This window comes from Phocoena sinus, chromosome 10, assembly GCF_008692025.1.
Source record: "Phocoena sinus isolate mPhoSin1 chromosome 10, mPhoSin1.pri, whole genome shotgun sequence".
NCBI classification, from domain to species: Eukaryota; Metazoa; Chordata; class Mammalia; order Artiodactyla; family Phocoenidae; genus Phocoena; species Phocoena sinus.
In genome coordinates this window covers 59,552,583-59,577,500 of record NC_045772.1, presented here as the reverse complement: position 1 = coordinate 59,577,500, position 24,918 = coordinate 59,552,583, and the positions used below count along the sequence as shown (strand labels likewise).

At 47.3% G+C, this 24,918-nt stretch overlaps 2 protein-coding genes across 5 annotated transcripts; both read left to right on the top strand.

Moving 5' to 3' along the window:
* The first annotated feature begins 152 nt into the window (after positions 1 to 152).
* RAB5B (RAB5B, member RAS oncogene family) lies at positions 153 to 17,775 on the top strand. 4 transcript variants are annotated; one of them, XM_032645124.1, is made up of 7 exons: positions 153 to 254; positions 10,556 to 10,675; positions 11,709 to 11,971; positions 13,670 to 13,821; positions 14,102 to 14,224; positions 14,789 to 14,882; positions 15,202 to 17,775. In XM_032645124.1, the coding sequence occupies exons 3-7, from the start codon at positions 11,809 to 11,811 to the stop codon at positions 15,315 to 15,317; spliced, it is 648 nt and encodes a 215-aa protein (XP_032501015.1). In that variant the 5' UTR covers positions 153 to 254; positions 10,556 to 10,675; positions 11,709 to 11,808; the 3' UTR covers positions 15,318 to 17,775. The 4 variants fall into 4 exon arrangements, with proteins under 4 accessions (XP_032501015.1, XP_032501016.1, XP_032501013.1 ...); XM_032645125.1 differs by lacking the exon at positions 10,556 to 10,675 and having other exon boundaries at positions 181 to 254; positions 13,700 to 13,821; XM_032645122.1 differs by lacking the exon at positions 10,556 to 10,675 and having other exon boundaries at positions 184 to 254.
* Positions 17,776 to 17,896: 121 nt separating this feature from the next.
* SUOX (sulfite oxidase) lies at positions 17,897 to 24,239 on the top strand. The gene is made up of 4 exons (XM_032645120.1): positions 17,897 to 19,778; positions 21,555 to 21,614; positions 21,870 to 22,047; positions 22,282 to 24,239. The coding sequence occupies exons 1-4, from the start codon at positions 19,537 to 19,539 to the stop codon at positions 23,689 to 23,691; spliced, it is 1,890 nt and encodes a 629-aa protein (XP_032501011.1). The 5' UTR covers positions 17,897 to 19,536; the 3' UTR covers positions 23,692 to 24,239.
* The last annotated feature ends 679 nt before the right edge of the window (positions 24,240 to 24,918 follow it).

Here is a 24,918-nt window from a genome sequence, read left to right as displayed (position 1 = left end):
TCTGTATTGGCCTGGGGCACCGCCTGTCCAGTCCTCTGCTCTTACGCCTCGGTGACAGCACTGCCTTTCTCCAGAGGATTGGCGGATTAGCACGCGCAGAGCCCACCCTGGATGGTAGGCGGGTAATCGTGCAATTGGCTGGGGCCCCCGCCACAGGGCGAGGAGGAGGAGGAGGGGCAGGAGGGTTTGGTTGAGCTGCAGCTGTTTGTCTGTTCGACACAGGCTTGGGCCCGACGGGGGAGACGGATCCCCAGGTACCGGGCTGATGGAGCCCGCAAGGGCAGGGGCGGAGGCGCCCCGGAGAGGAGTGCGGCCTGAGGGCAGAGGCGGGTCTGGGCCTCTGCGAGGGGTTAGAGTGGCCCACCAGAGAAAGGAGAAGGGGGCCGGGCCCCGGCAGGCCTAATGGGGGCGCTGAGGAGGGGGCCGGGCGGGCTGGGAGCCCGAAGTTGGTGAGTCGGGGAGGCGGCCGGGTGGTGTTGGCGGCCGGGCTGGGGGCCGGCGCGGGAGGCCGGGGCTCGTGTGCGGGCAGGGGCAGGCCTCATTGAGCGGCGCCGAAGAGGGAGGAACTGGGGGAAAGGGACTGGGCGGCGGGTGAGGTAAGTCCATTCTCCCGGAGGTAAGGAGGGGTCAGATTCGGCGCCCGGGCCCGGAGGGGAACCGGGGCTGGGGCTCTTTCGAGAGGTCTCATTGGAAGGGCCAGGGAAGGGCTCTTAGCTGGGTAAGAGGCATTCTTTTCAGGGAAAGTGACTTATAAAAATAACTAGGGTGCCCCAAAGTTGAGCTGAGAGGGATTTGGGTTCAGTGCGGGAGAACTGAGACAAGCAAAGGAAGCTTTTCTAATCTAGAAGACTCAGGTAGCCGGGGCAGTGGAAGCAGGGCCTCCCATCAGTAATGGGAGCTTCTGGGAATGCTGAAGGGTGGGCTGGAGGCTCTGTGGCTCGCGAGTAATCACGCTTTTGTTCCCATTAGTGTGGAGATGTGGCAACTTGAAGTTTTTTGGTACTCCCAGGGTAGCCAATGAAGACAAAAGTAACTTTTTTTTCTGTGGCTCTTGGCTATTCCAGACTCAGCCCCTGCACTTTCCCTTGGCCTCGCCTCGAGCTGGCTTAGGCTGCAGCCTCTGGGTTTCTTCTAACCTCCTGTTTCTCATGTCCTGTGAAAAAGCTAAGAAGTTAGATTTGGGGGATGTTTGTTCGTTTCTTTCCTACTTAATAATGTGGTCTGTACTGGAGACCATATCTCTCACCTAGACGTGGGCAATCAGTGACTCATTTTCTGCATTGGAACTGGGCTTAGGGATCCCCAGCCATCCAGAGATCTCCTGACCATAGTTGGTGAAACTTTTGTGGCACTTAGGCTTGGGTATTTCACAGGCAGGTAATGGTTATGTGGAACCAAGCCTGGAAATATGAGGTGATATCACTGAGGAAGGGATTTGGGGAAGAATGAGAAATTCCATTCCAGAAGGTTGGCATCACCCCTGTTCTTTGTCTACTCTTCAGGAGCCTGGGTTTCTGAGCTATTAAAAAGTTGGGTCAAACAGAGAGGCACTTGGGAAAGGAGGTGAGTAGAGAAAAGGAAGATGGATTTCTAAGACATAGGGATCCCCTCCTCCCAGATATTTTTAACGGTCTACTGACCTCCTTAGTCCCCCCCATAGATTGGAGCTTATTGGATTTTCCCTTATTATACTTCCTCCTTTTTACCTTTTATACCACTGTATTTTATAAATACATTTCTTCTTAATTAGAAAAGTAATAAGTACGTATTTTAAAATATTCAAGTTTTATAGAAGTGTAAAAAGTGTAGATCCTCCCACATATACCTCACTCATTTCATCCAGAAAGGTCAGAGATAAGAGACAGTAGATGAGACTAATCTTACTTCACTTTGGGGGATGTGCCACCAAAGGCAATTCTGTTTTCATGTTCCCACCAAGCTCTGGTTTCTCATTCTTTCCAGTTTTCCCTTCTGGGACCATACTCTGTTATTTATTATGCTCCTTTCCCGGTTCATTTTGTCTTGCTTTTATCAAATTCAGACAAGCAGAGAGCTGTAGTCTGGGTTATCACTCACATCCTTACGCACACATGTGCACACACACGCACACACCCCACTTGTGCACTGGGTATCCCAGGAAATGCCCAAATAGATGGCCAAAACGTCTTTCTCTTTTATGGGCAGGAAGGAAACATTAAAGTGAATGATTTTGTTTGGAGAATTATTGGCATCTCTGCTAATGTGAGGAATTTGGGACTTCTGTCTTCTGGTTCATGGTCTCTGCATGTTCAGATTATATGACTGTCCCTTCATTATCCCAGAAGAAGATGATGGTTCTCCTAAGGGGCCCCTGTGTCTGTCTTTCTATAATGATATGAGAAGCTTCCAAATTTCTCTGGCTTTGAAACTGGTTTTCCTCTAAACCTCAGCACAGCTGGGACATTTTATATACCACCTTATTAATTGAATTTGTCCTTACTGGCTTTAGAAGCCCTGTGATGTGCCCAGCCTTTATATAGTGCCCTCAGAAACCTTGATTATTGTACCCCCAGGAGCTTTTATTTTCTCTCCTGCAAAGCCAGTCCTAGAGAAAGTTGTGTAGATGTGTGTGTGTGTGTTTGTTTTTTAAATCCTCACTAAGCTTTGCCATTTCCTACATCCTGATGATATCCTGTCTCTTTCTTCTATACATCCCTTCTTGTCTTTTCCACCTTCCCCGTAATCAAAGCCTTCTTTCAAAAACTGATCTGGAATTGTTCTATATTAAGGTGTAAATAACAAATAGTCACTTAAAGTATTAATCCTTCCAAGAGTTTTTGCTTCTTAAAGAGGGAGCTAAGGAGTGGAAATCATCAATATAGAATTTTAAACATAGATCTGGAGTTACAAAAATATATTTGGAGAAGAGGACTTTCCCATTGCCCTTGAAGTCATACCTCATCCCTTCTAACTCTTACTTTGCCCAGGAGCAAGGATTGCTCTTTTATAGTTTACTTGTTTGTGCACATTGATACGAATTTGACTTATGAGGAGACATGGGGTAGGAGAAGCAAGTGTATAGCCTGCTCCCTAGTCCTAAGGCATTTCAGGTTGGAAAGTAACCTAAGTGTGAGACATTGAATTTAAAATAAGGAAACGCAACAGCCGTCTTGGAGGAGGGATACCTTGAAACCCTACACAATACACTCCCACTTCCCAAGAATGTTTTAGGAAAGATTTAGTCACTGACTCAACAGTAACTGAGCTGAATAAGGAGCTACCCAGGTGAGCAAAGTGTATGCAGATTTCTGGGCCAGGTTGTAGTTTCTGTTGAGGGGCAGTGGGTACCTTGTCAGAGTGGTAGTATGATTTTTTTTTTTTTTAAACTTGTGTTTCTGAAGTTCAGGAATTAATAGAGATAATGATCCGAAGTTTTTTGAACATTTAACATCAACTGAAGATTCAGAGAACTTTGTTTTTAGCCACAGTTGCCTCAGTGTTACGGTGGGAGGGCTGCATATTTGGTGTGATTAGGCCATCTGAGGTATAGTAACGGGTGACAGGAAAAGCAGTTAGCCCATGTGAGTTGCAACAGTACCTTGTGGGCTGGGTCCCAAGAGGCCCCTCCATCCAGGGGAGATCACAAAGAGGCAAGAGGGAGAACTGGCCTGTTAAAAACATTCCCAAATGGAACTGAGTAAGAATCTATTTAGATGGCACAGAAGGGGAGGAGTAGATGGAGGAAGGAAGCAGGATTGCTTTGGCCTTAACTAATGAACAGCTACTAGGGACCAGGCATTGTGCTCTGCTCTGGAGATTCAAGATGACATAAAAAATAGTCACACTTTTTGAGAAGTTCATAGTTTAGCAGAACAGACAGACACAAACAATTAAGTCAAATAATGTAATAAATGCTGTGATAAGAATACAGGGTTTTTGTTTGATTGTTTTTGTTTTTTGCCCGTGCCACACGGCTTGTGGGATCTTAGTTCCCCAACCAGGGATTGAACCCGGGCCCTGGCAGTGAAAGCACTGAGTCCTAACCACTGGACAGCCAGGGAATTCCCAAGGATACAGTTTTAATACTGTGGGATCCTAGAGGAAGCAGTGATGAATTCTGCTGGGGTGAGAGAGTAAGTATGCAGTTTCACAGAGAAGGTGACATTTGAGCTTGGCTTTAAAAGACACATTAGGTGTTTGCTAGGCAGACAAAGTGGGGAAAGGCATTCCAGTCTTTCATAGGTCAATAATAGGGAGTTTGCAGTACCATGCTGATAAGAGATAAGTATGCTTTTTTTGCCTCTTGGGGAAATAAAAGGGAGAGGGTGAAGTGGAAGGACTCTCATTTAAGCCTGTGACTCATTGGTTAACATTGGATCAACACAATGAGCCAAGTAGTGGAATTCAGTTTAAGATTTTGGTAATTTGGGGTCTAAACAAAGTTGGAGAGTTGAAGGTGTTTACTGGCTTCTGCTCTGTCTTCCCAGCTCAGTAAATCTCACATTAATCCCACAGCCCATTGAATTCTGCAGAAATTACCATTGCTTTCCTAGCACCTTCCATTGAATCGCTTCTGTTTCAACTGTCCTGGCAGGAGTTGGTCAAGACCTTTTAGAGAAGCACAGTAATGAGTGAGTCCTTCTGTCAGAAGGATATGGGAGTAGATTCCAGTTCCCAGCAAAGGCCTGGGCCTTCCTAACTTGTTTTCAGTCCCAAAGGAAGTACTTATCTAAACTGAATAGAAGCAGAAACTATCCAATCTAAGCTCGTGTTCCTGTCCTGGTGCCTTCTTTGGATTTCAGTTCAGAGTTCAGCATCTCCTGCTTCCTGAAGAGGTATAGTGGTATAACAGGAGCAGGAGTACCTGGCTGAGAGTACTTGCTAGAAGGAGACTTGCTACTAAGCAGTTGTGTGAAAACTGGCTGTGTGATAACACCTGGCAAGCTGGTTCATTTTATTTGCCTCAGTTTCCTCTCTGTAAAATATAGACTGGACTAGATGACCTCTAAACTGCCTCTTATCTGGCAAACTGAACTTACAGGGCTAACATTTGGGAGAGGGCTAACATTTGGGAGGGGGCTAGACTCCAGTGGCTCTGTGCCTTGAACTCAGTCTCTATTGGTAGATGACAGACTTCTGGAGGCTTCATATATAGTTGGCATAGGAACCCAAAGCTACCAAGTGGGAAGGAATCTGAGGAATGGAGTCTTGCCCTAGGCAGACTCCATTCCTCAGGTTTCGGCAGGCTAAGAAACCTTTCCTTTTTCTTGGCCACACAGCTTGCGGGATCTTAGTTCCCCAACCAGTGGTTGAACCCGTGCCCCCTGCAGTGGAAGCTCAGAGTCTTAACCACTGGGCTGCCAGGAAAGTCCCTAAGAAACCTTTCCTATTCATATTTCCCTGTGCTGCTGGGAGAGCTGCTCACACTAAAGAACTTGCCCCTCATCCTCCACCTCTCCCTTCCCCAATAGACTGATGACGTCATGCCTTAATTCTCCTTAATGGTCATTTTTTTAATATAAATTTATTTTATTTATTTATTTATTTTTGGCTGCGTTGAGTCTTCGTTGCTGCACGCCGGCTTTCTGTAGTTGCAGTGAGCGGGGGCTCCTTTTCGTTGTGGCTCGTGGGCTTCTCATTGCAGTGGCTTCTCTTATTGCGGAGCACGGCCTCTAGGCTCATGGGCTTTGGTAGTTGCAGCACGTGGGCTCAGAGCACAGGCTCAGTAGTTGTGGCTCACGGGCTTAGTTGCTCCGCGGCATGTAGGATCTTCCCGGGCCAGGGCTTAGAACCCGTGTCCCCTACATTGGCAGGTGGATTCTTAACCACTGCACCACCAGGGAGGCCCAGTTAATGGTCATTTGATAAGCCATTCTTGTGGGGCTGCACTTCTGAGGGAAGTTGTCATTTCTTCTCATCTGAACTGAAAGTGTTGAAGGGAAGAAAAACCTCCCTTTTTTTGCCTCAGGTTTGAAGGTAATAATCATCACACCACTTGACTGGTTGGCTGTGATTTATTTTTTGCCTTTGGATGGATCATTTTACCACTGTCAACTGGTAGCAAAAAAAATCACTGCTAGAATAGGGGAGAAATCAATTGAATCTTATATGTATTATTCCATTTCTGTACCCCTGATCTTTTGAGAGTCTAGCTATTGCGTAAGAAACATGATACCCTTATTAACATGTTGGGATTAAAGATCAAGGCACAGAGATGGGCAGCCCATCAATTACTGTGAACAGAGAGGGTAGGACATATTCTTGAGCTGAAACATTGGAGTGGGAGATAGTCTTCTCTAACCTCATAGTTACTAATCTCTGACAGTTCAATAGAGTTTGCCGATTGGCTCTGGGTTGACTTATCTGTGGGGGTTAGTGACCAATCCGTGTGTCTGTGACTGTTTCCTCTTTTTTTTTTTTTTTTTTTTTTCTGGCCGTGCCGCGCAGCTTGCAGGTTGAACCCGGGCTGCGGCAGTGGAAGCACAGAGTCCTAACCACTGGACCGTCAGGGAATTCCCAACTGTTTCCTATCTTCACACTTCTCCAACTCCCTACTGTTTTCCCAGGCCTAGAGAGACGTGTCTGCCGATGAGAATTCAGTCCACTCTAACTTAGTGTTCTGCTCTTTGGATCACATGCTTTGAAATGTGAGGGAGTAAGTTGAAGAATCTAGTAACTTTTTTTCTGTTGTTTTTTAAGAGTGTAGTGTATGTGTGTCAACCTAAAGGAAACTTGATCAGCTTATGATCTGTAGAGGTTTTTTTCTTATTGTGTAATCTGTTTTCTGTTGTAAAGTGTAGAGTTATGATGGCCTATCCTCTTTTCCTATGAAACAATGTATATGAAGTACTACGTAAATGGTTTTTTTTGTCTTTTTTGTTTGTTTGTTTTTTGCAGTACGCGGGCCTCTCACTGTTGCGGCCTCTTCCGTTGCGGAGCACAGGCTCCGGACGCGCAGGCTCAGCGGCCATGGCTCACGGGCCCAGCCGCTCTGTGGCATGTGGGATCTTCCCGGACCGGGGCACGAACCCGTGTCCCCTGCATCAGCAGGCGGACTCTCAACCACTGCGCCACCAGGGAAGCCCCATAAATGTGTTTTTTAAAAAAAAATAATTCTTAAAAAAAATAAAAATAAAAATAATTCTTGCAGATGCTGAGAAACCCCAAGAGAAACACATTTCTTAAATGTACCCAGAACTTTGGAATTGAATTCAAATTCTGCCTTTTACTACTTTCACCTATTATACTCCCTACCCCATCCCCGGATCCTCATAGGTAAGGAAACTGAAGCTTAGAAAGGCAAAGGGAGTGAGTGGCCTAAATCACAGTGGGTTAATTGGCAAAGCAGAGAATAAAACTCAGGCTTGCCTGCAGATTCCAGAGCCCTTACCACTGTTCAGGACTGCCTCTGTCGACTTTAACTTTCCATTTTCATAATTGCTCTATAACTTTAGTAGCAGGGTTGGAGAACCTCTGACCCCTGGAGAGCTATATTAAACCCTCATCTTAATTTCACCTGGAAGTGCTTTTTTAGGCTGGCCAGAGACTACTTCCTACTAACCCATCTTTCAGTTTCAGGCCTCTCCAAAGCAATGTTTTTTAAACTTTTTTTGATTGTGGCTCATTAAAAAAAAAATTTTTTTTACATCATAATTCAGTGTATGTACATACACCCACAAGTGAAACATTTTCACAAAATTATTCTCATGCTTATTATTTGCAATCCATTTGATTTTTTTCTATTTATTTTTTCTTTTTTTAAATATACTGATCATGATCCAGCAAGTGATTTCAAGGTCACTATTGGCTTACAGCCCACAGTTTGAGAAACACTGCTCTAAAGGCTTGAGGATGAAAAGAGCTAAAGAACTGTGACTAGTGGTTAAGAAGCTAATTAATACTGATTTTTGCAGTACTGGTTCCCAGAATTTTGGATTTAATGGACCAATTAATTTAAATTTGGGGGTTTCTATTTTTCCACATAAGTATATTTAGAAAGCTTACTACTGCCTATCAACACCATTATTTGTAATTTTTTTTTAAAAAGCAATTTTTTTTAAAGTTATGTAGGAAACTTTAAAAATATATATTTCCTGTTAAAAAGAAAGAATTATGTGGAATGAAAACACCTGAGTCCTTCACATACCGTCTTCCTCAATCCCACTCTCCTTAGAGGGAGGTAACCACTGTTAACAGATGAGTATATATCTTTCCATACCTTTTTCTCTGCAGAATGTTGCTTTGTTTTATAGAAATAGGATCAACCACATGTTTTGTTCTCCAACTTTTTTTTTAACTTTTAACAATAGGTCTTAGAGGTTTATCCATGCAAAAAATACATATTTACCTTTGAGGGAAAACTGATACAAAAAATATAAGTTAGAAATCTTGTTATAAAGGAAACCCCTAAAATGAATAAATTTAGCTTTATGAAGAACTTGCTATATCTTTTTTTTTTTTTTTTTTGCGGTACGCAGGCTTCTCACTGTTGTGGCCTCTCCCGTTGCGGAGCACAGGCTCCAGACGCACAGGCTCAGCAGCCATGGCCCACGGGCCCAGCCGCTCTGCGGCATGTGGGATCTTCCCGGACCGGGGCACGAACCCGTGTCCCCTGCATCGGCAGGTGGACTCTCAACCACTGCGCCACCAGGGAAGCCCAATATTTTTATTTATTTATTTATTTATTTATTTGGCTGCATCAGGTCTTAGTTGTGGCACACGGGATCTGGTTCCCTGGTCGGGGATCAAACCTGGGCCCCCTGCATTGGGAGCTCGGAGTCTTAGCCACTGGACCACCAGGAAGGTCCCCAATATATCACTTTTATTTAATCATTTCATCACAGACCAGTGAAAACTTCATCACAAAGTGGCACATGTATATCTGGATTCTTGGGACTCCGTGGCCTAGGGGACTACAAAATACCCAGTAGGATCAGAGTAATTTCTTACAGTCCTCTGGTCTACTTTGGGATTTGTCTGCGTTCTCATTTCAATCTCATTTCTCCGTTAACTTCCTCTTTCCTCTTTACACTTTTTTTTTCCTGTTTTTTTTCTCTACCTCTTTCATATCATGGCTGCTCTTTAGGCATATATTGATAACAACTAATATTGAGATATCCTTTAATATATTAAATTGATCTTTTCTGTGAATCAGGGTCATTAAATAACAATAGCTGTCTTTTTGTTTTTTAAACACTTTGGCAGTTTCTTTTTTTCATTTTTTATTTTATTTTTAAAAATTTATTTATTTATTTATTTTTGGCTGTGTTAGGTCTTCGTTTCTGTGCAAGGGCTTTCTCTAGTTGCAGCAAGCGGGAGCCACTCTTCATCGCGGTGCGTGGGCCTCTCACTATCGCGGCCTCTCTTGTTGGGAGCACAGGCTCCAGACGTGCAGGCTCAGTAGTTGTGGCTCACGGGCCTAGTTGCTCCGTGGCATGTGGGATCTTCCCAGACCAGGGCTCGAACCTGTGTCCACTGCATTGGCAGGCAGATTCTCAACCACTGCGCCACCAGGGAAGCCCAACAATACCTGTCTTACTATTCGTTAATACTATGTTACACAAATGTTTCACTTAATCCTCAGGGCTACTCTATGAGGTAGGTATTTTTTCCATTTTATAAAGGTGAGGGCTTCCCTGGTGGCACAGTGGTTGGGAATCCGCCTGCCAATGCAGGGGACACGGGTTCAAGCCCTGGTCCGGGAAGATCCCACATGCCTCGCAGCAGCTAAGCCTGTGCACCACAACTGCTGAGCACGCGTGCCACAACTACTGAAGCCTGCACACCTGGACCCCGTGCTCCACAACAAGAGAAGCCCCGTTTGCTGCAACTAGAGAAGGCCCGCACACAGCACCGGGGGTCCAACACAGCCAAAAATAATACATAAATTAACTAAATAAATTTTTTTTAAAAAGGTGGAAGGTAAGGCTCAGCAGAGAAATTTTCTTGATATCATATTAGTAATGATTAGTACCTTTATATTCATTGATATAGCACTTTTTGTCAAATATTTGAGTTCTTTGTATTATCTCATTTAATCCTCACAACAACCTTATGAATTAGGTACTCAATAGGCTATTATCCCATTTTACAGATGAGGAAACAAATGCACAGGTAGATTTAGTAAATTGTCCAAAGATTTAAAGCTAGTAATCAGAACTATAAAATAAATCCAGTGAATTGGACTCCACAGCCTTTGTTCCTCTACACCTCCACCTGTATGGTTTTTCTGTCTTTACTAGGATTGCAGATATTTTTAACCCTGATTTGATCCCAAAGCAATTTGCTATAGTGAAAAAATAATGTTTCCCCGTATATGTCACAGAGTATGATGTTTATGGAGTCACTAGAATCAACCTTGGAGAAGGGAAAGATTAATTTGAACAAGCAAAGTATAATCCAAGCAACGCTTAGGTTTTGGGGATAGGTTTACATGCTGTGATCATGCTAACACTTCTTTGAATCTCACAGTTCCTTTCCCGCCAGAGTCAGGATGATGAAATATATTCAGGTTTGGATGATTGGACACTCAAAGTCCCAACTTTCTCTCTCTCTCTGTCTCCTCCTCCACCACCAGCTTTCCTAGCCGCTTGGAAGGTAGAGAAGGTGGTTCAGTTTTATTCTTTCATCAAGTATTTATTGCTTGAAGACTTATCCCCTATACCATCTACCGGAGATTCCCGCATGTGTTTAGAAGGTACACCTTCTTTCTCTGCCTCTAACTTAGAGGGCTACAGCTGTTAGGCCCTTTCAGTGTGGAGGGTAGTCTAATCCCTAGGCACCAGGAAGACAGCTGCAAGTTGAGAGTAAGTCAGGCCTACTGACTCAGACTTAATAGATTTTCAGACTTGGAGAGGTGGCAGAAGAAAAGTGAAAGAGTTAATACTTAATGTGGTCTGTTTCTCTATTACCCTTTTTTTTTTTTGCGGTACGCGGGCCTCTCACTCTTGTGGCCTCTCCCGTTGCGGAGCACAGGCTCCGGACGCGCAGGCTCAGCAGCCATGGCTCACGGGCCTAGCTGCTCCGCGGCATGTGGGATCTTCCTGGACCGGGGCACGAACCCATGTCCCCTGCATCAGCAGGCGGACTCTCAACCACTGCGCCACCAGGGAAGCCCTCTCTATTACCTTTGATCAGAAATGAGAAAGGATGGATTTTCTGATCATTGGACCCTGGTTATATTTTCAGAAATGTCAATTTTCAGAAATGGTCGTGTAAGAAGGATATAGAACCAGAAGCTATCCCTCTACTCTTAGGATGGGTGACTCTTATCCCATACCCCTAGAGTGAATTTCTCATTTTGAAAGCTAGAAAAAAGAGGGGATAAAAAAAGGACAGCACCAGGACACCAAGGAGATAGTAGGGATCTAGGGTACTTTTGGGTGGATCTGGGTGCTCTTCAAGCCAACTAAAAGTTGATCAATATGCTGTTCTTTGAAGACCTGGTGGGGAATGATTGGGAGATTAAAAACTACTCTCACATGGTTTTCAGTCTCTCCATTTCAGCACACTCTACTTTAGATGCAATTCTTATTTTACTGTTCCCCACTCTTACCAGTGAGTGTCAGGTGCCTGGGACCCTCTCAGTGGTGTAACCTTTTAATGGTGGGTGATTGTAAGAGTTAAGTCCCCATAGGAGCAAAGAAATGAAGAGATTCTGTCCTTTTTCTAAAAAGTGACTGCAGCTGTAATGGCCCTGTGTTTAATTTTACCTCCTTTTTTTCTTGCAGGACTGTTGAAGCCTGGAAGTCCCCTCCCCTCCCCCCTCCCCCCTCTGCCGCTCTGTGGCATCCCCCTCCCTCTACCCTTTCCCATTCTGATAATCTAGCCATGACTAGCAGAAGCACAGCCAGGCCCAATGGGCAGCCCCAGGCCAGCAAAATATGCCAGTTCAAATTGGTCCTGCTGGGTGAATCTGCAGTGGGGAAGTCTAGCCTGGTATTACGTTTTGTCAAAGGGCAGTTCCACGAGTACCAGGAGAGCACCATTGGAGGTGAGTACTTCAGGGAGAGAAGAGTTTCAATGCTTAGAAGGGCTTTTGAAGGGAGATCTAGGGATCTGTTTGTGGAGCTGGCCCTCTTAGCTCCCTGGAATGGAAATCCTTTAAGAAACAAAAAAAATTGCCATAATGCCCAAAAGCAAGTCCATGTTCATCCTCTTACTTCCTAGAAGAAAGTTAGAAAGGTTGGCCTTTGAGCACCAAGAAAACCACTAATTTTTTAATCTGTTTTCCTCCTCCCACTCTCATCTTAATGCCAGTGAAGTTCAGTTGAGTGTCATGTTGAGCAGGATTGGTTTGGGGCAGTGGCTCATAATCAGAGATGTACATCAGAATCACCTAGGGAGCATTTTCATCCTATGCATGCTTGGGCCCTACCCTAGATCTGCTGATTAGTATTGGAGGTAGAGTGAGGTTGGTGGCAGTGTAGACATGTATGTTTGGAAAAGCTCCTTAGCTGATCCTGATGCACATATCTGGTAAAATAGAGGTTAGAACTAAATACAAAACGTAAAGGAATCTGCTTTTCCCACCTTTGCTACCTTCCCTTTGCCACTACCCCAAAATAGGGTGGTAATTCAATAAAGGGTCTTTTATGAGAACTCCCATGTTAACTCCTTCCCCACTTTTATTGGGGGGGTGACTTATTTCCAAGTCACCTTGGAAATATGTACTTTGACCAGCAGAGGTAATATGAAAAAGTAACAGCCAAATAATACTGATGATGGTGGGACCTCACAACAGGCTTTAAAATTGTCTAATCAGTTTTTTGTTTTTTTTGTTTTTTTATTTATTTTTGGCTGTGTTGGGTCTTCGTTCCTGCGTGCAGGCTTTCTCTAGTTGCGGCGAGCGGGGGCTACGCTTTGTTGTGGTGCGCGGGCTTCTCATTGCAGTGGCTTTGCTTGTTGCAGAGCACGGGCTCTAGGCGCGTGAGCTTCAGTAGTTGTGGCAGGCGGGCTCAGTTGTGGCTCACAGGCTCTAAAGTGTGGGCTCAGTAGTTGTGGCACACGGGCTTAGTTGCTCCGCGGCATGTGAGAGCTTCCCGGACCAGGGATTGAACCCGTGTCCCCTGCATTGGCAGGCGGATTCTTTTTTTTTTTTTTTTTTTTGCGGTACGCAGGCCTCTCACTGTCGTGGCCTCTCCCGTTGCGGAGCACAGACTCCAGACGCGCAGGCCCAGCGGCCATGGCCCACGGGCCCAGCCGCTCCGCGGCATGTGGGATCTTCCCGGACCGGGGCACGAACCCGTGTCCCCTGCATCGGCAGGCGGACTCTCAACCACTGCGCCACCAGGGAAGCCCTCTAATCAGTTCTTGATGTGACTTTTATCTGAAGCTTATTATCTCCGTCATTATCTCTTACTCCTCTATTTTGGTTAGAAGAGGGATGACTCTGGTATAAGTGCCAGTTCTTTCTGTCCCTCAGAGTTTATGATGTTCCCCCATTCCTTAGCTAGAGAAACTTCTGGCAGGGAGGACTTAGCCAAGAGCAGGCTTAATTCTGGTTCCAAGATCTGAAGGAAAATGCTAAACCTTTCTTGTGTGTAAGGAGGAGAATGCTAAACCTTTCCTGTAGCTGAATGGCCTGGGTGGTGACTTGTCTTAGACCCAAAGTAGAGATATTTTGAAGGAGGGTGGGATGTTCCCATGCATCCTCCCACTTACAACAACTTCTCTGTTCTCTTATTCGTAGCGGCCTTCCTCACCCAGTCTGTTTGTCTAGATGACACAACAGTCAAATTTGAGATCTGGGACACAGCTGGGCAGGAGCGATACCATAGCTTGGCCCCCATGTACTACAGAGGTGCCCAAGCTGCAATTGTGGTTTATGACATTACTAATCAGGTAAGTGGGCTGAGAAGATTGTCCTTGCTTTTATTTATAGGAATTAAAATAGGTGGGGGAGAGAAAACTTGTTCTTGAAATAGCAAAATAAGAATACAGATTATGCTTCCAAGTGCTGAGAAGACAGGTAATGAATTACCAGAGACAGGTGGTTTCAGTGAGTGAAGGCTGCTTAGAAGAGGTGAGTTTTGAGACTGGGCTTTGAAGTTGATGGGCCTGGATTGGCAGTCGGTAGGCTGAATGAGCCAGCCTACTCATTCTCATCCTTGTGTTTTCCTAGGAAACCTTCGCCCGAGCAAAGACATGGGTAAAGGAACTACAGCGACAGGCCAGTCCTAGCATCGTTATTGCCCTGGCGGGGAACAAAGCTGACCTGGCCAACAAGCGCATGGTGGAGTACGAAGTAAGGTGGCCACAGAGTCCCTCTCTGACACACTCCCTCTGTGCTTGGGACCTCTTTTTACCAAACCTGCCCTTTCTGAAAATCTCATCTCAGGACATTCATCATCTCATTCCCCAGTTCTGCACCAAGTTAAATACAGCAACACTGTGACCCTAATGCCAGCCAGGAGATTTTAGAGGAGTCAGAAGAAAATTCCAGAGCAGAGGGGTAGGGAAGTACCAGTACCAGCTGTGGGGGTACCAGTATGAAAAGAGGAAGGAGGGAGCAGTTGAATTTGAGGTAAGGGATACTCAAGTGTCAGAACCCAAAAGCCCCCAACCAACTTACCTCCTCCCCAGTAATTAAGATTCCTGACATCTATTTGTTGGATTAAGTGCTTTAGACCATGGGTTATCCCTTGAGGGAGTCACCTCCAAAATATGGGTCCAGGGCCAGCTGGCTCAGAGGGGCAGTTAAGGGGAGGGAACCTAGGATATTGTCTAGCTCTGGTGCTACGTGGGAGTGGAAAGGCAGTACTTGTTCCTGCCCTACAGTCTGAGTACCAGTACACCCCACCCCTTGCAGGAGGCCCAGGCGTATGCAGATGACAACAGCTTATTGTTTATGGAGACTTCAGCCAAGACAGCTATGAACGTGAACGATCTCTTCCTGGCAATAGGTAAGGTCAGAGCAGCCTAAGGTCTTCCTGTGTGTTTTCCCTTGCCTCTAGGCAAGATGACTAACCCAAGTCATAAGGATAAATGGGAGCGTCTCCTCTTATGAAAACTTCAGGTGTGGAAATACCTTAACTTTCCATTGTGACCTCCATCCTTTGGCTGCAGTTTGAGCCCCCTCGTCTTCAATGTAGTTTACAATGAACCCTCCCCTCTTCGGAACATTCTTTTAGTTTCTCGCATTTCCACTTTCCCCCAATAGTCTTTTTCTGGGGGGATGAGTAAAATCTACCATACTTTGTTCCCTTCTGTTTTTATCTCTAGCTAAGAAGTTGCCAAAGAGTGAACCCCAGAATCTGGGGGGTGCAGCAGGCCGAAGCCGGGGTGTGGATCTCCATGAGCAGTCCCAGCAGAACAAGAGCCAGTGTTGTAGCAACTGAGGGGGTGGCTAGCGGCAAACAAGTATGGAGCTAGCACGAGAGCTCAGAAATAACCTCCATCCCCACCGCTCAGCACACAGCCCCTACGGTAACAGCACACTGGGCCCTGGCTCCCAAGGGCTGCCTCTTGACAGCTCCGTCATGGCACTTTTTAACGCTTCAGCAACAACACCAGGCAGCTGTTGCCACTGGCCTCCTACCCCTGCTCTGGGGCTTGGGGGTCAGATCCCCCAGGACTTACCTTCCAAAACAAACTTTCTTCACTTTGTATTATAGGTGCAAGACAGTGACCTTAATTATCTTTCCTCCTCCTCCCCATTTTTTCAGAAAACTCTTTTTTTGTCTCCTGCCTCTTCCCCTTCTGCTTTTGGTCAGTCTCTCTTCTTGATCCCCTTTTCTTCCTCTCCCCAGGATGGAGAGGGTAGTGAACCCAGGAAGTGAGGAAGGAGGTTTCCAGTTCAGTCACATTAAGGACCTGGGGGAAAGTAAGGCTCAGAGCAAGGGGGAGTAAGGAAACATTTCCTTTTTGTTTTTATTTGGTTGGAGTTTCTCATATTTGAAAACACTGAGTTGGCCTTGTGGAGGATGTTTCTAGGTAGAGGTGAGAATGTGAAGGCAAGCTCTCAGGCACCAGGTTGGAATCTTGTTAGCTAACTGGGCAGAGGTGGAAGAGGTGGAGATGCAGTGTCATCTGTGGCTCAGGAACTCTTCTAAGGCTTACTTTCCCCTCACCCAGCCTCTTAGGTAGCTTCTCCCCCATAGTGGGGGAGATTCTGGACCCCAGAGTCCTCCAAAGAATCTTCACTGGTTGCCTGCATCTTTGGCTCTGCTGTGATCTAAATGGAGGAGGGACCAGTTTCTAACACCCATCCTCTGACTTACACATATGCATTTTTTTTCTTTCTGGCCTTCAGATGGCCTCAGCCCCAGCCACGATATCCCCCTGCAGTTTGCACTTTAATTGATGGTAGTTCAGTTGTGATACTTGTTTTATGGGGGTTTTGATTGATTTACCTGCCCTCTTAACTTTTAATTAAGTGGAATCCGAGGTGTATATGAGGTTAGGGGAGGGGCTGTAGAGAACAGTACCGGTGGCAGCTACTCAAGCCCAGTCTCCACTGCTAGCTTCCTCCAACTCTGATTGTTACTTCACCTATATTCTTGGCAGCCTAACTCTTGGGTATAGGTTTACCTTTCCTGAGGAATTAACTGAGCAACTGGAGAGCAGTCTCAGGATAGCATAGGCCGTTGTAGGGGAGTGAAGAGGAGTCAGCAAGAGGGAGGAGTTTTCTGTCCTTTCCCAGGGTTCCCATTCAATTTGATCCACCCATTACCATGTCTTTTCTACTTCCCTGTAAATAGGTATGACCTTTATTCCCACTGTACAGTCTGTTCTGTTCCCCACCTCCCATCAGGCCCTATTTCTTTTCTCCTTTGTCAGTATCTTCAGTTTGGTCCCTCCATGCTTACCCCCCAAACCCATCCTTCATGCAACCAGTGGTTTAATCCACGTACCACTAGGGGGGGTAGTACCACAGAGGCCTACTTGTGGCCCCCTAATATAATACCTGTTCCTGTGGACAGGGAACGACTGGCACTGAAGGTCCCTCACAGCTGTCTCACATCACCAGAGGATGTTGGTCCTTTCTAAATCTCTAGTCTCTCTTCACATCCCTCATCAGGTATTTTAAGATGTGTTTGGGAAGCCATCAAGGCAAGAGAGAACTCTAAATCCCTTCTTGTTCTAGCCCAGGGTTTTGAGGAGATTGGGGGGAATAAGAGAGGAGAGGCCATAGTGACCTAGGATTGAACCTTTCTGCCCTTTTGGCTTGCAGACTGCCTTCTGTCCCAGAGAAGCTGAGAAATCCATGAAGCTGAGATTCTGAAGGACCCAGCTTAGGTTCTTCCACTTACACCTAAATTCCCTTCCTTTACCAGGGGCAGCCTTAGTTCCCATGGCCCTGAAACACATACACATTTTCCCCTCCTTTCCCCAGCACCCACTAGCCCCCTAGAGCAGCCAGTGCATCCTTACAAGTGGAAGAACTACGATGGCTCTCTTAAGTTTCTTAGAAATGAAGTTCTTTCTCTGTGTAGTTTTCCCCATGGAGCAGTAGTGAAGATGTTTCGTTGCCTTGGGGCTGGGAAACCATTTCTCCAGGCTTCTTCTCCCCTCCCCTTAGGAACAGGATTGGCCTTAGCTTCTGGGCCTATCTGCTGCCTTCCTTCTACTTCCTATTAGCTCTTCTGCTTTCCTTTGAGCTCTGTTGGGCTTAGGGAATCTTAGTTTTTATTTCCCAGCTCTTCATTTTTTTCTTCTGATTTTTTTTTTTGCTTCTAAGAAAGCATTTGCCTTTTTTCCCCTTTCTTCCTCTCCCAACATAACAATCGTGGTAACAGAATGCGACTGCTGATTTACCAATGTATTTAATGTAAGTAAAAAAGGAGAAAAAAAAAGTGTATTGGAGTGTTGCTTTTTTTTTTTTTTTTTTTTTTTTTGCTACTTCTCTGTCTGTTACTAGAAATTTGGAAGGCAACCCAGTAATGTTTTATTGAATCAGAAACACACCCTCCCTTGCATCCTGGTACCTCCTTGTTCTCATTAATATTTTCTTGAATAGTGAGATAACCCAATTTGGAAAATAGGCCCTTTATTGCTGTTTAATCACTCCTGTTCCCAGGCCACTAGAGAGCTCACCAAATCTGTTCCTAGCTTATTTTTTTAGGCCATCCTAACATTGTATACATGGAAGGGGGTGGTGGTCTGTGGACCTCTGGGCAGACAATTGATGAGATTGGAGGGAGAGGTGATATTTGTGAATACTTTGAAGTATTATGCAAATATCTATGTGCAGCTTTCTAGGGAGAGGGCCCACTGCCTTAATTAGTATCTCAAAGGGGTCCATGACCTAAGAAAGTTTTTTAAACATCACTGAGTTAACATTATTGATTGATCATGTGGCTTCTACCCCAACAGGAAAATTTCAACAGGAAATTCTGCTCGTTTCTTGCTGTACTTGAAGCCTTCAGTCCCTCAAAGTCTAAGTGGAAGTGGGTGGGGGGGAATGATACAGAGAAAAGATTAGGTATGGTTGCAGGAGGAGTTTTGAATTCCAAAGAATCTGAAGGACAGGAAAGACAGAGCCTGGAATTCAGTCCCATCTCTGACAATTTACCAGCTGTGGTCTTGATCAAGTTACCTAGCTGCTTTCTGCCTCAGATTCTTCTGTAAAATGAAGAAAATTTGAGATTTAAACGTCAATTATATAAAGCATGTGTGTGGCTTTATGTAGGGTGACACTGTTATTGGGCAGAAGTCTCATCCCATGGCTTCAGACGGTCCTTAACTGACTTCTCTGTATCCTGGGTAGGATAGGTTGGGCGTCAGGCCTCTCCGATGATTTAACTGTACACAGTTGAGTTGGGAATCTTTCTTTTTCCAAAAACCTTAGAGCCAAAATCACCTTTTCACTGTCAATTCCCCTTACTGTATATCTCTTAGGACTCCCCCACGGCTTCTTCATTCCTAGTAAAAAGCTCTTCTAGTTCAGTTTAGGAAAGCAGAAAGGCAGGGTAAATGATCTTCACTTAAAGTAAGGTTGTAACTCAACCTTCTAGTCTCTAGAGGGCAGTGTGGATACGTTTGCCCCGGGTCCACAGCTAGCCAATGACAAGTTTTCACTCCCACACCAAATGATAAAAGGGTAATAGCAAACAATTTCTGTTAGTATCCTTTATTCTGACATGAGCAGTTACAATCTTCCTACTTTGGGGCGTTAAAATGTCAAGTGACGACTTTTTAAAATAAATTGACAACTAAGCAAAATTAAAAAGATGTCTGTTTAGTGTTGTTGGTTCTATAATTTGAGGAGAAATGCAGCTGGTCCAAGGGATCTCGAAGGCTTTGAACCACCATTTTAGGCCCCATTTCTGATCTCATTCCTGGACATAAAAGAATTGAGCGCTTGATCTTGTTTTCTCTAAAAGGCAAACAGGGCTGTTGTAGTTGCAACACAGGCGTTTGTCAAAAAATAGGTTAGAGACGGAGTTCACCACCGGGAGAAAGCCTGCTGGATCCCGAGGCCTCTAGTGAAAGCACCTTGTGTCTCAGCTGGTGGGGCGGGTCGGGGACATCTCTCAGCCCAACCTTTGGAGTCCTCATCACCTCCCACTGCCCGGGTTCCGGACATCATGAGGTCCCACTCCTCGTCTGGCGGGGATGGAAGCAAAAACAGCCCGTCCTAGCTCCGAGCCCAGGTGGCGCGCCGCCTGCCTCGGCTTCCAGGAGGCGGGCACAACAGCTGGGAGGCGGCCCGCCGCCCGCCAATGGCTGGGGGACGAGCCGAGGGGAGAGAGTGGTCCTTTACTCCGGCACAACGTCACGGCGCAGGCCCCGCCCCTTCGCCGGCAGCCGCTGGGCGCTGAGCGGGTAAAAGAGCCACAGTGCGGACGCCGAGCTGGGTAAGGAGGCTGGGGCCGGGAAAGGGAAGAGGAGGAAGCAGGGTTAGTAACCTGGGCGGCGGCGGTGGCGGTCTTGGCACCCAGGAGTGCTCCGAATTCTAAGGACAGCAAAACTGCCAGTACCTGCCTCCACTCCCGCTAGCTTTGTGCTCCTGGGCCGCGGCGGGGCGTTGCTACAAGACACTCCTGGGCCAGCTGTTGGGCAGTGACATGGAACCGGGTGCGTGGGCCCCGGTGCTGGACATATCCATGTTCTACCCAAAGTGACCCTGCGGAGTGACTGGCCACCACCCGCACAAGGGGGTGGCCTCCGTTTTGCAGCAGAAGACTGCCTCTCCCAAACCTGGGACACTGGGCTGACCGAGTTCACCTACAAGTCAGCTCTACCTGCACTGCTCCAGTCTGGTTATAGTGGGCTGCTGGGATTGAGGGAAAGTGGGAGGGAGAGTGAGGGTCCCAAGGCCCAGGAGTAAAATGCAGACTCTGCTCCTATTCCTAGCTTCCTCGCAGTTTCTGTGCCGGCACCCCTCTTTAGCATCTCATCAGCAGTTCTGACTCTTCTCACTCCTCCCTGCTTTGGCCCTCCTGGGGTCGGTGATCTGCTCAGTGCTGTAAGGAAGAAACTGCTGCAGGCCAGAGCAGAAAAATTACCCTCTTCCTTCTCTAGCCCATCCCCTGACATCCTGGCCATTAACTCCTCAATTTGCTGAGCTCACTGGAATGGCATAGACAAGGTAGAGGTTGGGGTTGGTCCAGATTGGGGTCCAGTTCCCAGCCAGGTTCAATTTTTATTTTTTTAGGGTGGGTGGAGGGAAAAGCCTTCAATGATAATGCTATTACTTGTTTGTTCATCACAGCCTCTCTGCTAGGTAGATCTCATTTCATAGATGAGGACACAAGTTCAGAGAGGCTTGGTATCCTGCCCAGGAGCAGGGCTGGCTAAGGGCAGGACTGGTTTTATAAAAGCAAAGCAGTTTGACTCCAGCATCCGAGCTCCTTCACCTCCCACTCTTTTTTCACCTTTTTGTCTCTAAGTGAGTACACCCCGCAGTTGTCCTCTGCTGACTTCAGAAATAACTGGCAAGGGCTTCCCCAGTGGCGCAGTGGTTGAGAATCTGCCTGCCAATGCAGGGGACACGGGTTCGAGCCCTGGTCTGGGAAGATCCCACATGCCGCAGAGCAGCTAGGCCCATGAGCCACAACTACTGAGCCTGCGCACGTCTGGAGCTTGTGCTCCGTAACAAGAGAGGCCGCTAACAAGAGAGGCCGCGACAGTGAGAGGCCTGCGCACCGCGATGAAGAGCGGCCCCCGCTCGCTGCAACTAGAGAAAGCCCACGCACAGAAATGAAGACCCAACACAGCCAAAAATAAAATAAACAATAAATAAATTAATAATAATAATAAACTGGCAAACTGGACAGTAGACTTTTGGCTTCTGCCCTTTAGGCCCTGGCCCCCATTGTTCTCTGTAGTGGACAAAGTAGAGTGGAGGATGGGAGACAGGTGATTCTAGGAGACTCTCTCCCGGCCCCCATTCCTTTCCATCCTGTCAGCATATTCTGTCTCCGAAGTTCTCCAAGTTTTCTCTAAGGGCCCATTTGGACCCCCACTTCTATTCTTTGGCCTCATTACCACAGAAAAAGTCTTACCCATTTGTCCAGAGAGCTCCTAGCTGATCTCTGTGTCCTCCTCCCACCCATTCCCTCAAGCTACCCTAATCTCATCCCTGATGTAGGACTCCCTGTCTTGATCCTGGAATCTTCCTCCTATCCTAGGTCTGCCGTAATGCTGCTGCTGCACAGAACTGTGGTCCCAGGGCTCCGACAGGCCTACAGGTAGGCCATCCAGTTCCTAGCCCATATCTCCTACTCCCTGTACCTTTATGACTCTTATCTGCCAGATTAAGATGGTTGAGGTAGTGGCCAGGGAGGAAAGGGAAAGCCATGTCCCACTTGTCCCACCCATCCCTGAGAAACTAAGTCCCAACTGAAGAAACCAATGGCTAACCTGGGAGAGGTACACCCCAGGCCTTCCCTAGCCCTTTCTTATGATCAGAAGTGTGCTACTAAGAAGACTTCTCTCTCTTCCAGACTCAAGTCAGCCCCTTCAAGGCTCTGCATTCGGGCCTGCTCTACGAACGATTCATTTCAGCCACAGTGCTCCAGCCATGCCATCTCTGGTGATAACTCCAGCACCAGGGGATGGAGAGTAATGGGGACTCTTCTAGGGCTTGGTGCAGTGTTGGCCTATCATGACCACCGGTGCAGGGTAAGTAGGGAAGGAAGGGACTTCACTGTCAGAACAAAGGGGCCATAGTGAGCTGCCCAGGCAACCCAGGCTTTATCACAGAGCCCACGGTGACACTGCTTCATGCACAGTAGAGATGGAATTTGTTACCTCCATTTCCCAGTGGCCACAACTTTGTGGGTTGGGTCAGGGTGAAGTGAGTGATTTCTTCTTAACATTTTGTTCCCTTTTGCCTCACCCCTGCCCTGCCTGCAGGCTGCTGAGGAATCACCACGCCTATACACAAGGGAGGAAGTGAGATCCCACAGCAGCCCTGAGACTGGGATCTGGGTGACTTTGGGCTCTGAGGTCTTTGATGTCACAGAATTTGTGGACCTACACCCAGGGGGTCCATCAAAGCTGATGCTAGCAGCCGGAGGTCCTCTAGAGCCCTTCTGGGCCCTCTATGCTGTTCACAACCAGTCCCACGTGCGAGAGATACTGGCTCAGTACAAGATTGGGGAGCTGAGCCCCGATGACAAGGCAGCCTCCATCTTGAAGACCTCTGACCCTTACGCTGATGATCCTATACGTCACCCAGCCCTGAAGGTCAACAGCCAGCGCCCCTTTAATGCGGAGCCCCCCCCTGAGCTGCTGACAGAAAACTACATCACACCCAACCCTATCTTCTTCACCCGGAATCATTTGCCTGTACCTAACCTTGACCCAGACACCTATCGCCTACATGTAGTAGGGCCACCTGGGGGTCAGTCACTGTGCCTATCCCTGGATGACTTGTACCAGTTCCCCAAGCACGAGATCACTGTCACTCTGCAGTGTGCTGGCAACCGGCGCTCTGAGATGACTCGGTTCAAAGAAGTAAGAGGTCTGGAGTGGAGTGCAGGGGCCATTAGCACTGCACGCTGGGCTGGGGCACGGCTCTGTGATGTGTTAGCCCAGGCTGGTCACCAGCTCTCTGAAACTGAGGCCCATGTCTGCTTTGAGGGACTGGACTCAGACCCCACAGGGACTGCCTATGGAGCATCCATCCCTCTGGCTCGGGCCATGGACCCTGAAGCTGAGGTCCTGTTGGCATATGAGATGAATGGGCAGCCTCTGCCTCGTGACCATGGCTTCCCTGTGCGGGTAGTGGTTCCTGGTGTGGTGGGTGCCCGCCATGTCAAATGGCTGGGCAAAGTGAGCGTGGAACCAGAGGAAAGTTACAGCCACTGGCAGCGGCGGGACTACAAAGGCTTCTCTCCATGTGTGGACTGGGACACTGTAGATTTTGACTCGGCTCCATCTATTCAGGAACTTCCTGTCCAGTCAGCCATCACACAGCCCAAAGATGGAGAGACAATAGAGTCAGGGGAGGTGACTGTCAAAGGCTATGCATGGAGTGGTGGAGGAAGAGCTGTGGTCAGGGTGGATGTGTCTCTGGATGGGGGCCTAACCTGGCAGGTGGCTGAGCTGGATAGAGAGGAACAGCGTGCCCGAAAGGCCTGGGCCTGGCGGCTATGGCAGCTGCAAGCCCCTGTGCCAGCTGGGAAGAAAGAATTGAACATCGTTTGTAAGGCTGTAGATGACAGCTACAATGTTCAGCCAGACACAGTGGCCCCAATCTGGAACCTGCGAGGCGTGCTCAGCAATGCCTGGCACCGTGTCCATGTCCATGTTGCTCCATGAGAAAGTGAAATGGAACCATCTACTCTCCAGAACCACCTTCTAAACCCCTTTCCACACCCATCCCTTGGCCTCGTTACCACAAAAAATCCTTCCCTCCACCTCTCCATGTCTTGGATCACAACCCTGACTATGCCTTCTGAAGCCACACACAGGTACATGCATTGCACACGTCCACCCAGGCACCTGCTCCCCTTTGATCGGAGGTGTTACATACCCCTCCTGGCCGCTGACCCAGTGCCTTAGAGGAGGTAAGAGCTGCTGGAGCAAAGGGCTAGAAGTAGGAAAAGTAATTCTGGGAAGTAAGTGCTATTTTCTCTACCTACCCTATCTCCATTTCTAATGACTGTCACCACTGAGGCCTTATTTTGCTTTTCTTCTTGGATGCTTCAGAGAATGTGTGAGGATATGTGTAAGAAAAGTGTATATGCAACTTTTTACTACGTCTCTAGGTTGCCAGGGGTTGTGAAGGGCGCAACTCTCTCCCTTTATTGTTCCACTTTTCTAAATACATCAATAAAATATCTGTTTAAGACTACCACTCTGAAAAAGCAAAAAAAGATTATGACCTTTGGGACTTATTGAGCCTGGGGAGTGAGCAAGTTGCAGGAGGGTGGTGCACTGAATTGGTACTGGGATATCTAGTGAGACAACCCAAAACAAACAAGGTGGGGGGAAGGGAAAAAGGAAGCAGGGGCAGGGAAGTCAAGATTGGGGTTTCCTTCTCTGAAGTCTCAGTATGTGCGGGGCTACTTAGGTGAATAACCTCAGGATACCCCCCAAGAGAGGAAATTTTTTTTGATTTGGCATCCTTAAGCCCCTCCCCCCCACAATTCCTACGCATTTGGCAGGAAAAGCAAAGAATGCTAAGAGGTCAAAATCAATATTGTCTTAGGGGCGGCAAAGGCAAAACTTGGCACTAGGGGCAGATGTGCCACGGCAACTAGGGCGTCCAACCGTGGCCTTGTTTGCAACGTAGATGCAGATGAAGGGGCAGTCATTTAGTCACCCTTTGCCTGCGACCGCGCCTTTAGGACTTGAATCTTTCGGCGCTCGGCTACTCTCCCCTAGCTCTTCCTCCCTTGTCTCCCCGGCTTGTGGGCGCTCGGTGTTCAGCCACGCCGCCTGTCGCCTGGCAGTGGGGCCGGAAGTTGTTCGGGGGAGGGGGGACAGCAGTGCTGGGGGGGTTTATGGGGGGGGCCCGTCCCTCCTCAGGTGAAGCCGTTGATG

Coding starts and splice junctions, on each gene's coding strand:
- RAB5B (XM_032645121.1), top strand. CDS start 403: ATGGGGGCGCTGAGGAGGGGGCCGGGCGGGCTGGGAGCCCGAAGTTG. Junction 11,972..13,669: donor CCAGGAGAGCACCATTGGAG/GTGAGTACTTCA, acceptor TCTTATTCGTAG/CGGCCTTCCTCACCCAGTCT. Junction 14,225..14,788: donor AGCGCATGGTGGAGTACGAA/GTAAGGTGGCCA, acceptor CACCCCTTGCAG/GAGGCCCAGGCGTATGCAGA.
- SUOX (XM_032645120.1), top strand. CDS start 19,537: ATGGAAGCAAAAACAGCCCGTCCTAGCTCCGAGCCCAGGTGGCGCGCC. Junction 21,615..21,869: donor GGGCTCCGACAGGCCTACAG/GTAGGCCATCCA, acceptor TCTCTCTTCCAG/ACTCAAGTCAGCCCCTTCAA. Junction 22,048..22,281: donor ATCATGACCACCGGTGCAGG/GTAAGTAGGGAA, acceptor CCCTGCCTGCAG/GCTGCTGAGGAATCACCACG.